General features: G+C 36.7%; 1 protein-coding gene across 1 annotated transcript; it reads left to right on the top strand.

The window, feature by feature from the left end:
• The first annotated feature begins 311 nt into the window (after positions 1 to 311).
• LOC139145615 (excitatory amino acid transporter-like) lies at positions 312 to 13,772 on the top strand. The gene is made up of 11 exons (XM_070716881.1): positions 312 to 370; positions 1,839 to 1,933; positions 2,539 to 2,737; positions 3,418 to 3,628; positions 5,448 to 5,490; positions 6,066 to 6,282; positions 6,988 to 7,114; positions 7,687 to 7,920; positions 10,384 to 10,578; positions 11,007 to 11,141; positions 11,873 to 13,772. Exons 2-11 carry the CDS (start codon positions 1,862 to 1,864, stop codon positions 12,126 to 12,128), a joined length of 1,689 nt encoding a protein of 562 aa, XP_070572982.1. The 5' UTR covers positions 312 to 370; positions 1,839 to 1,861; the 3' UTR covers positions 12,129 to 13,772.
• Positions 13,773 to 14,090: the final 318 nt, after the last annotated feature.

Raw genomic sequence — 14,090 nt, 5'->3', positions numbered from 1 at the left:
AAACAGAACGACGCAGCTCAAACAGAACGACGCAATTACAAACTGAAGAGCGCAGGTCAAAACAGAACGACGCAGCTCAAACAGAACGACGCAATTACAAACTGAAGAGCGCAGGTCAAAACAGAACGACGCAGCTCTAACAGAACGACGCAATTACAAACTGAAGAGTGCAGGTCAAAACAGAACGACGCAGCTCTAACAGAACGACGCAATTACAAACTGAAGAGCGCAGGTCAAAACAGAACGACGCAGCTCTAACAGAACGACGCAATTACAAACTGAAGAGGGTCTGTGTCGTTTTCGGCCACGGTATGCGGAAGACTACGCGAATGCAGAGTGAGATTGTCGCAAAACAATCAACAATGAGATTGTAAGTTGTGACCCTGTTAAAATTTAAAATCTTTTAGATGTTTTTTGTGATTTTTGTTAGAGAAGTTTTACGCCAGAGTCCTCGGGTCGCACACATACGTGCACACTCCTCATCTCGTAGGCGATGCGATGCGAGTGCTTGCCTCCTTGGCCCGATGCAATCATGCATGGTCAGTCAGTGGCTTCGGCTTCTCGGCGTCTTTACATGTAATGTTTCCGAAGATGTTCGCAGTTAAATCCCTTCCGAGTCCTTTTTACTCGCCAGTTGATTTGTGTTGGTGGTTGCATGGATTCAAAATTTTCCGGCATCGTTTTGTGGAGCGACCGTGGTTTGCCGATACATCGGTCCCTCCACAAAACGCCGCTCTGTATTGTGTTGAAACAATTGGCTTCAATTCACTTTGGCATCAACTCTCGGCGCGTACTGTCGCTATGTTGACCTTCGTTCAACATTGAACATGTCACACTTTGTTAAACATATCAAAGAGGAAAATTAATTTACCATCCTTCCTATGTCCTGACTCCTAAAGGCATGTTGATGGCTAAAGGGCATAATTCAATCATGGCTGCAGCTAAATAAACTACGGGCAACGATTTCAACATTGTTTTCAAAGGTAGCGATGGCAAATACATTGGTACAACAATCGATAATATCACTGTGTTATATCAATCTACCTATCTCTCTGATCAGTGGATTCATTAGGGAAAGATATGTTTTCAAAGGAAAAATGTCATTCTATGAGAGTGATAGTTTGTTTTATATATATATATATATATATATATATATATATATATATTTATTAAACCAGATAAAAATTTCTGTAACCAAAGTACTATTGAAAATCGTCTGACTATAAACATAATTTTGCATTTTTTTAAATTATGCATTGCCAAATTTTAATGGGTCACACTAAAGTAAAACACAACAGCTAATACAACAGCCAATGTGTCTATCTACTGTATGTCTACTATTGTATTGCAGCTGTGTCAATACCAGTGAATTTTGTGATGTCATCCCCCTAGATTATGTATCCAATTATCCAGTGTTGTAGCCCCAGATATTTTCTACAAATTCATTGACATTGCCAAAGCTATAAAAGAAATAGCAATAATGTACCCCTCCTGGCCCATAATGGACTCAAGCAAACTTTGCTGTCCAGAATGCACTCGGCTTTGCCCTGTACATTATTTCATGTGATCACACACTCTGCTATATTCGAGAACCAATCATAACATGTTTGTCGGGACAGGATATATTTTTGCTTCAATATCTGTCTTATATTCTACCAGCACAGATGTCTCTCTATCCATTGTATTCTTTCATTTCTCCTTCTGTCATTCCTTCCTTTCATAAGATTTATTTGTTGTAGAGAGAAAAACTGAGTAAGTATCAGCTCAGCCAAACCCTCGCAATATAACAGTTTAGCAACTATTGCATGCTGCATTCACTGTTCTCTTTCACCTTCCAGAAGTTATACACCGAACTGAACTGATGTTCAACATGGTTGACATTGAATCAGGTTCAGAAACTGACGCGATTCAGCCAAAGCCTTGGCATGCCAAGGTAAGCAAATCTACTTCTCTGAAATTTTTGAACCATTTCACCTCTTTCCCCAGTACAGATCCTGCTCACTATTGTAATCAATATAACAGATAACATGGAGGTAAAAGGGTCAAACTTGTACATATAGAAATCAGAATGGTAAAAGCAATAAAGACACTGAGCGTAAGACAAAAAGTATGGTTGCTTGCTATGACATTGTTCAGTGAAGACTGATGAAAGTGACTTCATCTCCAGGTTCGGATTCCTCAAATCCGAACAGAGCTACATACATGTACAGATTGTCAGTCACTTTTTGTATAATTAAATTTTCACATTTAAAATCCATTTTATAAACAGTCACAAACTTTCTTGATCATTTGTAGTTCATGTATAAAGCCCCAAACATTGTTTACAGTGCATGAATCCATTTTGCACCATGTTTCTGTAGAGAGATTGAACTCTTAGACAGAATACCGTAGGATAATTCATCAAAAATTTGAATGCTGGCAGATGTTCGCTCATTGCTGGATGATGTCTTTGTTATCAGCTGTAATTTTACGCAACACAAATATTTGAACAGTCCAGGAGGATGACTTGTGATTCAGGTGTTATTTTACTCCACACAGGTACTGGCGTGGATCCGTCGCGATCTGCTTCTCTTTTTGACGGTCATGGGAGTGCTGCTGGGAATCGTCTTTGGACTGTCACTCCGAGCAGTTGAACCGTCGGAGACCACCATACTGCTCATTGGATTTCCGGGTGAAATCTTAATGAGATTGTTGAAAATGTTAATATTACCACTGATCATCTCTAGTTTGATCACAGGTATTGTCAGTTTCTAATTAACTTGTGTACTTTTGCAGTATATCTGTGCAGACTTGTTCTCTAAAAAAACAATGTAGTTTTCTGTCATTCCATTTGCAACAAATTTAGCACAATACCTCAAAATCGGGACACAGTATTACAACACATGAGCAGACAAAGTGTTCGTGATAAGACAATACACAAAGTAAATTCCTCTATGCTGCCAAAATTACTGTCCCAAGGATATCTGAAATGAAATTTGGCCTAGCAGAGTTCACTGTTAATCTTGGGTAGAAAAGTTTTTCATTCTTGCTACTGCATCTGTGAACAGCGCCCTCTATGTACAAGCATGTACTAGTATTCAACATTATGGCCCTGAGCAGTGTGTCTAGCAAGATGTTGTGGCCAAATATGGAAATGAGCTCAAATTAATGATAGTGCATATGTATAGAAGGTTAAAGGGTGATGTTTGTAATGTTGAGTATTGTATTAATTTCAAAAAACTTCAAAACAGAAGTTCAGCTTAATCATAGTCCTTAAATAGTTCAAGGTATCCTGCCTCTTTGACCAAGCTATACTTGTGAAGTTTTTAGGGGCCATGTTTAGAAGCATTACTAGTTGTAATTGTTCAGTTTTGCAGTGTATGACCAGTGCAACAGGCAGCAAGATCCTGAATTGTTTTGGGTTGTGTTTGTTTTTAGGGCTAGCTCAGTTGGATGCCAAATCCAGTGGCAGAATGGGAAGACGTGCGTTGGTCTACTACTTCTGTACGACTCTGTTTGCTGCCATACTGGGAATTATCTTGGTGGTTTCCATCCATCCCGGCGACCGTGAAAAGAAAGAACAACTGGACATTGAAGAAGGAGATGAAAGGAAAGTGGACACCCTTGATGCTATTTTGGATTTACTACGGTATGTCCTTGTAACCTCCATAAATGTAATAATCTCCACAAATGTAATATCAACCATAATTGTAATAAAATCAACCACAAATGTAATAAACCCGCCAACCATTAATGTAACAACCCACAACCACAAATGTAATAAACAAATTAACCATAAATGTAATAAAACTCAACCATAAATGTAATAAACTTGAACTTGCATATGTGATCATTTGTTTATCAATGCCCTGAGTAAATAATAAATTTAATAAGACTAGTGTAATGTTATTGCATACTTTCCTGAAACAAGGTTTCCTTTCCGAAACACAGAATACTTTGAGAACACTATCAGAAAACGGCGAGGTACTGATCAAACCGTTAGATAATGGAAGTGGAACAGCAGTTCTAGACACTGATAATTACATAATAAGGAAGCGTCAAAATTACTCGTTAACCAGTGATACCAAGGGTTATGACAGACGACTCAGAACAAATAACAGAGAAATAGACAACCTCATACAGAAACTACGACACAAAATATGTTGACGAGAACATATATCTATATTTCGATTTAGTAAAAACAATACGAACACTACCTTGAACACAGTAGAACAAAATTAGACATCCTATCATCCCCAGTGAAGGAACAAACTTCAAGTGGGACAACATAGGAATACAGACAATCTATTGATTATTCCAGACAATCTATCCACTGAAGACGAATATGAGGCGACTGATTAAGAAAGTATGGCAAATTTTTGAAAAACAGCGTGAAAGGATCGGATCGTAGTGTTATACAGTCTCCTCCACTCTGGAGTAGAGAATGCACTGACACGGAGATTACAGCTGTGTCTCGCCATGGCCGATCAGTTCTATACACAAAACAGCGAAACATAAAATACACTTTCAAATACACAAAATACAATAACCGCAAACAATTAAGATATGAAGAATGTGTGGAGTTGCTTTCCTTATTACATAGATAAACATTCAATGGCTAATTCCTCAATTGCAACGACAAAATAGATTTGTTACATTTGTGGTTGACAAGTATGGGTGATTTTTTTATTACATTTATGGTTACAATTTATTACAATTGTGGTTGGTGTTTTTATTACATTTATGGTTGATTTTTGTTACATTTATGGGCGATATTACATTTATGGGTGCATTTTATTACATTTATGGTTGATGTTACATTTATGGAGATTATTATATGTATGGAGGTTATAGTCCTGACATTTTGATCCAAGAAGTACAAATATAATTTCACAAATATGTCCATTGAGAAATTTTTCATAAACTGGTAGACCTGATTACATTGCTGTTTGTTCTGTTGTTCATACATGTAAATGTTTGCAAAGATTACTTATGGCAGGTCTCTCTTTTAGAAGATTTTGAGGGATTTGCCTCTCCTATTCTTTTGACAAATCTATTGATATGATAATAACCAGACACAGTTCTCTACTCAAACTAAGGCTTGTCTCAAAACTGTTTGGATATAAGTCTATGGTAAATGTCTAATTCCGTAGCAAATATGATAATCGAGTCAAGATATGTGAAATATGTGATGGAACAATAAATGCAATCATTGCTGAAGATACGAATACTGATTCATACCAGCTATGTTGTCTTGCATATTATTCCAAAACATAATAATCATCAGAAGAGTTTAGAAATTGATGTCAGTTTAGGATGCACTTTCAAGTTATCAGCCTAGCTATTTTTTCTTATCAGAGTAAATTGCACCAATAATTGAAAGGTTTGGGTATACTATACTAAGCTTTATTACAACAGTGTGCTTTTTCACATCACTCACGTCTTAAAATTGAACTTGTCTCTTACAGAAACCTGATCCCGGCAAATTTAGTGCAAGCTTGCTTCAAACAAGTGAGTACAATGAAGTGCCCTGAAAGATAGGTTTATTTAATCCTTAAATAACCCTTGAACCCTGATCCAATCATAGCCTTTTGCAATGGGGAATATACTTCAAGACAGGTCACAGTGTTTGAGCTGAGGGTCGCAATTCAACTGTAAATTGGTAAATTGCAAGTACAGATAAAAACAATGACTGACAATGGACCACATTTTACAAAAACAAAATACTGCTGACTTTCAGACTGTGAGGGCATACAAACTTGTGCTTCATGCACATCTAGTTACCAGATGTGCATGAATCACAAGTGTGTATGCCCTCACAGTCTAAAAGTTCGCAGTATTTTGTTTTTGTAAACTGTGGTCCGTCACCAATCATTGGTCTGTCAAACATGTAGTTTTAGTGCTTGACTTTGCATACCAGTGAAACAGCAGCTGCTTGTAATTATAAGATTACTGATGCAAAACAAATGATACTCTCTGTAAAAAAGTCTCTCTGTAAATCTACTTTTGGCTGTTTCTTTTCTGTGAACCTCCATTTCCACTTTAGCCATGCTGGTGATAACTTTGCCATATTTTCAATTTAACAGACACAAACTACGTTTGAACCTGTCCCCATCCTTGCACAAAGGACTATCAATGTGACGCTTGATGAGGCAGCGGTTGCAAACTTGACTGACTTTGAAAGAGCTAGATTTTATCGTATCAATGGAACAAACATCACATACGTTGAAGAGACCATCACCTATGTAGTTGGTGAAACTGCCAGACGTAAACTTGTTTTATCCGACGGAATGAACGTACTTGGTGAGTGTGTTTTCCTTACACCGTAAAATGCTATGATGAAATGTCAGAAAGTTTCAGTAGTGTACAATATTTGTCATCTGTTTTCTGGTATTTTCGTCTCGCTTCATATGATGTACTCTCAGAAACATTTTGAAGTATTGTTTAAAATCAACGCAGCCTGTATGTGTGCAATATCTATCATTGTTTACCGCTGAACTGTAATCTGGAGTATAATACATCAACACAAAATCCTATTACACAGTTTGTACAATTCATTGTGTTGAAGGACAATGATTTCTAGAAAAGAAGAATATGATTCGTATGTACTTGTATTAAGATCAAATGCGGTGAAAATATGATTTCCAAAAATCTGTGACCTTTGTCCTTTTACTTTTCAGGCACTGTCTATGGGTGCTAATTCATTCCTCACGGGATATAATGGGGAGAGAAAAACTAGATTCAAAGTTTAATAACAAAAGGATAAAGTCTGTGCTTTGTCAGTTTTGCAGCACTTATAGCTGTGAGGAACACTTGACAAATGTTCTGAAATAATATACATCTCTATGGTTTCTGGAATAATGAACGTTATATGGACAAGTTATTGTAATGATAAACTTCTTTATTTATTGAGAAAATGTTCTATTGTTTGAATTTTATACATTATTACTGTCAATAAGCACAACAGCACAAGCAAGATTAATACTAAAAAATTATGATTTTTTCTAGGATTGATTGTGTTCTGCATTGCCTTTGGTGTCTTGATGGCCAAGATGGGCAAAAAAGCACATGTTATGTGTCAGTTCTTCATGATCCTGAATGACATTGTCATGCAGATGGTTCTGATTGTCATGTGGTATGTACCAAGAAAACTTTCATAACTTCTTTTCATGTCATGGTCCCTCAGGTGTATGAATGATAATTTAATCCTTTGAGCGCCAAAGTCAATTTTTGTCTCCTTTATACCCCAGTGAGATATTTGTGCAGATTTTTGCAAAATTTTGATAAAAAACTGTAGCCAATGAAATGTGATGTCCATTTGGTCCAAAATTATCAAAACAATTACAGAAAAATTAATAAAAACTGGTTAAATGTTGCACTAAAATTTTGGTGGGAAATGTTACAGCACTCATAGGGTTAACTAGCATTCTGGACATCCTTCAAATGTTATTGTATCTAATTTTATTTATCAAGTTTAGTAGATAATGCATAACCTTCTCTAAAACCTACTGAAATACAACGATCAAGTATTCACACCCGGCACATTAATTCATGTTCAGGGCCAGGTCTAACTGTTGTATACCACAAATATAGCACAGCTCTTTTCTCATCTCCACAAATCAGATCACTGTATTTTTGCCATCAGTATTCCAGTGTAATATAATTTGGTTTAGAGGTCACACTGACACAGATTTTATTTTCCTGCAGGTATTCACCAGTTGGTATCATGTCCCTGATTGCTGCAAAGTTGCTATCCATGGGTGATCTGGAATCTGTACTGGCCCAGCTTGGCATGTATATGTTGACTGTGATTATTGGACTCGTCATTCATGGATTCATGGTACTTCCAGGACTGTTCTTTGTGATTACCCGGAAAAACCCATTTGTTTACTTTTTTGGAGTGCTGCAAGCATGGATAACTGCCCTTGGCACAGCCTCCAGGTGAGTTGCAATCTATATTAATTTGATTTTCCTTGAATATTAAAGGTCTGGTGAAATGGTCCCGTTCGTGTGACTGAATATCTTCCAGGGGGTCAATACTATTACACTCGCAACAGAATTGCAACCTAAAAGTACGCGCAAGTGTTAATTTTTTTGATATTTCTATGCGCGGCTTTCATGGGGTCATTTTGCAACACTCAGGTCACGCCCATAGCGGGGATAATGGTTGGCCGTCTGTGATGTCACTGGTGTGTTCATTTACATCGAATAGCGGTCCAACGCCGCCTTATCTCTGCCCGGTATCCGCTAACAAAACACTGTTCGCGCTGCCCATTTGCCACGTTCGCCAATGCGAATCGAAATCCGAAGTGGCGAAAAAAAAATCGATCCTAATTCGCCACAGCGGCGACACTGATTTTTGTTTAAAATATATGGTAAAATAAAGAAAACACGTGGGTTTTTAAGTCTTTTGTTTAATCTGCGCTTCTCTCTCGGCGATTCCCAAAAACTGTGTCTACTTCCGTATATCATTGCGTTCTTTCCGTCGTACGTATTTGCAATCGAGCCAAGTCTCGCGAGAGATTTGACGTCATTTAGTCTAATGCACAAATAGCATGCACAAATAGCTCTCGCGAGAAGTGAAACTTACACAACGCAATCGAGCCCTCGCGATAAATTTGACGTCATTTTGTCTAGTGTACAGCGGGCATAGGAACGCTCGCTCGCGAGAATTAAAACTTTTGCTATACATAGCAGACATACGCATTTTAATCGAGGCAACAAGGTTCGGTGTTGCAGTTGATTTACATTGGGGTCTAGATGTTCTGTGTTGTGCATTTTAATCACGGTCTTCAACATTCCATGTTGCGGTCGATTTCATCGCGGTCCTCGTGGTCCGGCATTCCCCGTTGTTCTTCAATTTGCCGTCCCAACGACGCGTTCCGTGTTGCTGTCGATTTGTATCATGGAGGACTCTACCTCCACGATTTGTATCGCGATCTCAACGTTCCGTGTTGTTGTTCGTTTTAATGGTAGTCTCAACATTCAGTGTTGCTGTTATGCTGTTGATTTGCATTGCGGTCCCAACCTTCTGTGTAGCGAGTAGCGAGGCAGGCTCAGCCGAGGGACCGTTGCCGATCGTACGAACCAGCAGAGACAAGCACATTATGGTTCAAACACTCAACACTTGACGGGAACTTGAAAAAGTTTACAGTTGAGCCGTTCATGTTCTTGCCGCTGTGACAGCCACCAAAAGAACAACGTTCTCCCATAGTCAGTGAAGGAGGACACTGTCCTGATCATGTAAGCGGAAACTCTAGAAGTTAAGTTAACCCCCGTGGGGAGCTTACGGAGGTGTGAATTGCTTTTCTTCCCGTTATGAGATACGGCGTCGGGCAAACTTCGGAAAGCCGAAAAAAGTCGACTGGAGAGGCTTGGGGGACACGCCCACATTACATTTTTCTTTTGCCATATTTCATAATCACGAGCGCTAAACGAAAAAAGAAATGAATGTAACTGTTTTATAGACCATCAACTGTATTTCTGTGATTTTGCAACATGGGCATTTCACCAGACCATTAAAATACTATGTGCCTTGGGGACATTTTTTCTGACACTCAGATATTTACACTACTTTTCTGGTCATCCACATCCATAAACAGACTTTGAAACCTGTGGATTAAATATTTTTATTTCCTGATTTTGTGTAAATCACTAAATTGTATCCTAGAGTTAACATGGAGTAATTGGCAGCCATTTTTAATGGCAAATATTGGAAATTATAGGTAAATTTGTTGAATTTAATGCATGGAAATTTGTTTTTATTTTTGATTTTAAAAAAGAATGCTCTAAAGTTTTCCAAGAAAAGTTTCAGCAAAATCTGAAAAAAAACTCCATCTCAAAGGAATGCACCTATCTTCCTAATACTGGGCTAATACTGCAAAAACTGACTACAAATTTTCTAGGTTTGATTAAGAAACAGTATTTCAGCACAGACTGAAAGGCAAAAGAAATTAATGATTCTCTCTGTCATTTTAAACGACATGAACAGGATGTGTTGAAATTGTAAATCTCTGTTTAATTTTCCCATGAAAATCTTCAGTGTATAATTAAGGATTAGTGATAATGATGATGATGAACGTAATAGTGAGAATGAGTTCTGGTACAGCCAACAGATCTTGTACATCTTTCAGTGCTGTAGATATGCTGTACGTGATGTTAATTTGAACTGTTGAATAATTTACGAATGTCTCACATGGCCATCAGGAATACTTGTAAAGGTGATTGCTCAGTGTAGGAGATGAATAATTCAATTTTGATCCAGAAGAAATCTTAAAGTGTGTTTTCTCTTCAGTCTACACACTGAGCTACTCTTTGCCAGCAATACCACTATAACTTTATAGAAGTAACACACTGTGTACACACAAAGATTCACTCATGTTCATCTTTTTCATCTCACACAAGTGCGGGTACTTTGCCGGTGACATTCAGATGTCTGGAGGAGAACAACAAAGTTGACAAACGGGTGACACGCTTTGTCCTTCCCATTGGTGCCACAGTTAACATGGATGGTACTGCCTTGTACGAAGCTGTAGCGGCTATTTTTATTGCTCAGATGAATGGAATAAATCTTGGTGCTGGATCTATCATAACTGTAAGGTGTGTATTTAAGTCTATAGACAAGCTTTTTATTTTTGCTGGTTATATATATATATATATATATATATATATATATATATATATATATATATATATATATGTATATATGTATATATATATATATATATGTGTGTGTGTGTGTGTGTATATATATATATATATATATATATATATATATTCCAAATGATAATCAAACACAAAAAGGTTATATATATGTGTGTGTGTGTGTGTGTGGTGTGTGTGTGTATATATATATATATATATATATATATATATATATATATATATATATATATATATATATATATATATATATATATATATATATATATTCCAAATGATAATCAAACACAAAAAGAGTTGTTGCAATGAAATTCAATGAAGATGAATCAGAAATACCTAGCATATTATGTTTTCATTTTCTGTAGTCTGACTGCCACCTTGGCAAGTATTGGAGCTGCAAGCATTCCAAGTGCAGGATTGGTTACAATGTTGCTAGTTCTGACAGCAGCTGGATTACCCACTGGTGATGTCACTCTTCTGTGGACTGTTGATTGGTTACTGTAAGTGTCAAAGATCATGACCCTGTGACCTCTGTGTGTATTACTTTGTTCTTCCAAACAATTTTCCAGAGCACCATTCAATTTACAATTTAAGGTGGAGTGCCGGTCAAAACTGAAATATTTGAATTTTCTCAAACTTCATGTAACAACAGTTTCAACCATAGTCATACCAAACCAAGAGTTGTAATCAGTAGTCACAAATTTTGATGCAAGAGAAACATATTATCTGACATTTATTAATATTCGAAATTCAAAATGGCGACCATCCCTGTGTTAACTCTCTAGGGAAAAAATAAAGTTTAGATTTTGACTTAACTTAGGCATTTGAAAGTTTCTTTCTACTCAAAGGGCTTCAAAACAGCCCCACTCCCTCAGTCAGAAAAATGCAAAAAGTTTGAGAATCTGTATGTCTGTCCAAGAGGTACGGTTCTACCTTAACCAATTCTCCTCCATGGCTTGGCCTAAACCAATTGTTATAAAGTTTGATTCCAAGTCTGTTTCTGGGGAATTGTAGGTAAATAGGTTAAGAGTAAGATTAGCTGTAATTTTATCTTCCTTTCACAATTAACTAGAAAAACTTTCCCCATTTAAGGGTATCTCTTGTGTCAGTAACAGAAAGTAAACAGTGATCTAGGTATTGTTGACAATGAATAGAAACACAAGCTGACATGTATTGCAATGTACAAGATCATCAACTGAATGGTTTGACATCTTTATGTGTTTCTTCACAGGGATCGCTTCCGTACTTCGGTCAACGTCCTTGGTGATTCATACGGCGCTGGGATTGTTGCTCATCTGTCAACCGTTGAGCTGAAAGACATGGATATGCTGGAAATGGAGGAAGGCATAGAGAACAAAATTGCCGACTCAGATGACAAGTCTAAGTTACAGCCCAGTGTCAGCATGGGTGACTCTGATGACAAAGTCAATGGTATTGTCAATGCTGAAGATCAAGAGTCAATCACCTTTATCTCGGAAAACAAGTGAAAAGGCGTGTCATATTGTAACGATGCCTGGCGTTACAATAAAAAGAACTTGAATTGGCAGCCTAGTTTATGAATAAACTTTCCCCATTTCATGAACAACTAGGGGTTCCATTGTAACGATGCCTGGCGTTACTTGGAAAAGAAGTTTAATAAGTGCTAGCTTAGTTTTGAAGAAATAAAAAATTATTGAAAAATAATATTATTTTGGTCCAGTGTATGTGTGACTATTGATAACATCCAAGATTACACATAGAGTGTGACTTTAGTGAATATCAGATCTTGATTAAGTCTTTTCATGTTTTCAGAAAGTGTTTGAAATATCTGAAACAGGGTATCAGTCTTTTACTGATGTGTTTCATTTACAGAAAATGCTTTGAGTAAACATTGAATTTGTAGGAATTGTACACTCAGAGATAGAAATGTAAATTTTACTTTGATGGACACAAATAATATTGACGGGGTCATTTCCTGGTAGATCATGTGACCATGGCAGGATAATTACTTTTAATGCAAATATGTTTCCCACTGCCATTTTTTGTCTTAAGAAAAAGATGTATCAAGAAAGCCATTTGGATTGATCCCTCCACCAAATTATGTTGTAGGGAAAAAAGAGACATTGGGGAAAAGGTTTCATTTCATTTTTGGGAATCATGACTTAACCATTGAAAATGCTAAAAAGTTTCCAGAACCCCAATATCTGTATGATACTTTACCTGTAGATGACTTTAGCCATTGAAAATGGTCAACAGTTTCCAGAACCCCAATATCTGTATGATACTTTACCTGTAGATGACTTTAGCCATTGAAAATGGTCAACAGTTTCCAGAACCCCAATATCTGTATGATACTTTACCTGTAGATGACTTTAGCCATTGAAAATGGTCAACAGTTTCCAGAACCCCAATATCTGTATGATACTTTACCTGTAGATGACTTAGCCATTGAAAATGGTCAACAGTTTCCAGAACCCCAATATCTGTATGATACTTTACCTGTAGATGACTTAGCCATTGAAAATGGTCAACAGTTTCCACAACCCCAATATCTGTATGATACTTTACCTGTAGATGACTTTAGCCATTGAAAATGGTCAACAGTTTCCAGAACCCCAATATCTGTATGATACTTTACCTGTAGATGACTTTAGCCATTGAAAATGGTCAACAGTTTCCAGAACCCCAATATCTGTATGATACTTTACCTGTAGATGACTTTAGCCATAGAAAATGGTCAACAGTTTCCACAACCCCAATATGTGTATGATACCTTAACTGTAATGGAGATTGTGAAATTGAAATATGCACCCTCTCCAGTCTGCTCAAAATATCAAATTCAAGGACACCTGTAGGACATTGAAAGTTTGTTCAACAAAATACCTCAAATTACTTTTTGCTGATTGACCAAAACAATGGGATTTAACGTACATTTATTTGTATTTTACAAACTTTTTCATTGCACAAGATTCATCGTATATTTATTTTTGTATTCCTTGATTCTTGTGTAAAATTTTACTACTGGAAATCCAAACTCTGGTTCTATTACTGGCAATTGTCATTATATATTGTTAATGTAAAAATTGAGTGTCAGAAAATTTATAAAATCAGAATTAAAGTGCTATGTTTTTTCGTAAATTATTGTGATCATTTCTAAACGATTAATGTATATTTAGATTTAGATTTTTAATAAAAGTATATTTTTAATATATTACCATTGTTACTCATATTTACTCTGTCAGTTGCAGTATGTCCTCTTAGTTTTGAGTATATTATAAGACACCATCAAATCTACTCGGTTAGACAAGTTTTTGAATGCTGCACCATGCGATTGCAGGTATGTATTAAATATGGCATCAAAACTTCATATAGCTTGAGTATGATGTTTGTCGTTCATGACAACAACCAGCTCGTTCAGTAGCCATTTGTAATGTTTCAAGTAGAGTGAGGGTCTCTTTGTTTATTGTTAT

The sequence above is a fragment of the Ptychodera flava genome, chromosome 12 (assembly GCF_041260155.1).
Source record: "Ptychodera flava strain L36383 chromosome 12, AS_Pfla_20210202, whole genome shotgun sequence".
NCBI lineage: Eukaryota > Metazoa > Hemichordata > Enteropneusta > Ptychoderidae > Ptychodera > Ptychodera flava.
Note: the sequence above shows the minus strand (reverse complement) of the source record. Positions and strands in the feature narration are given on the sequence as shown.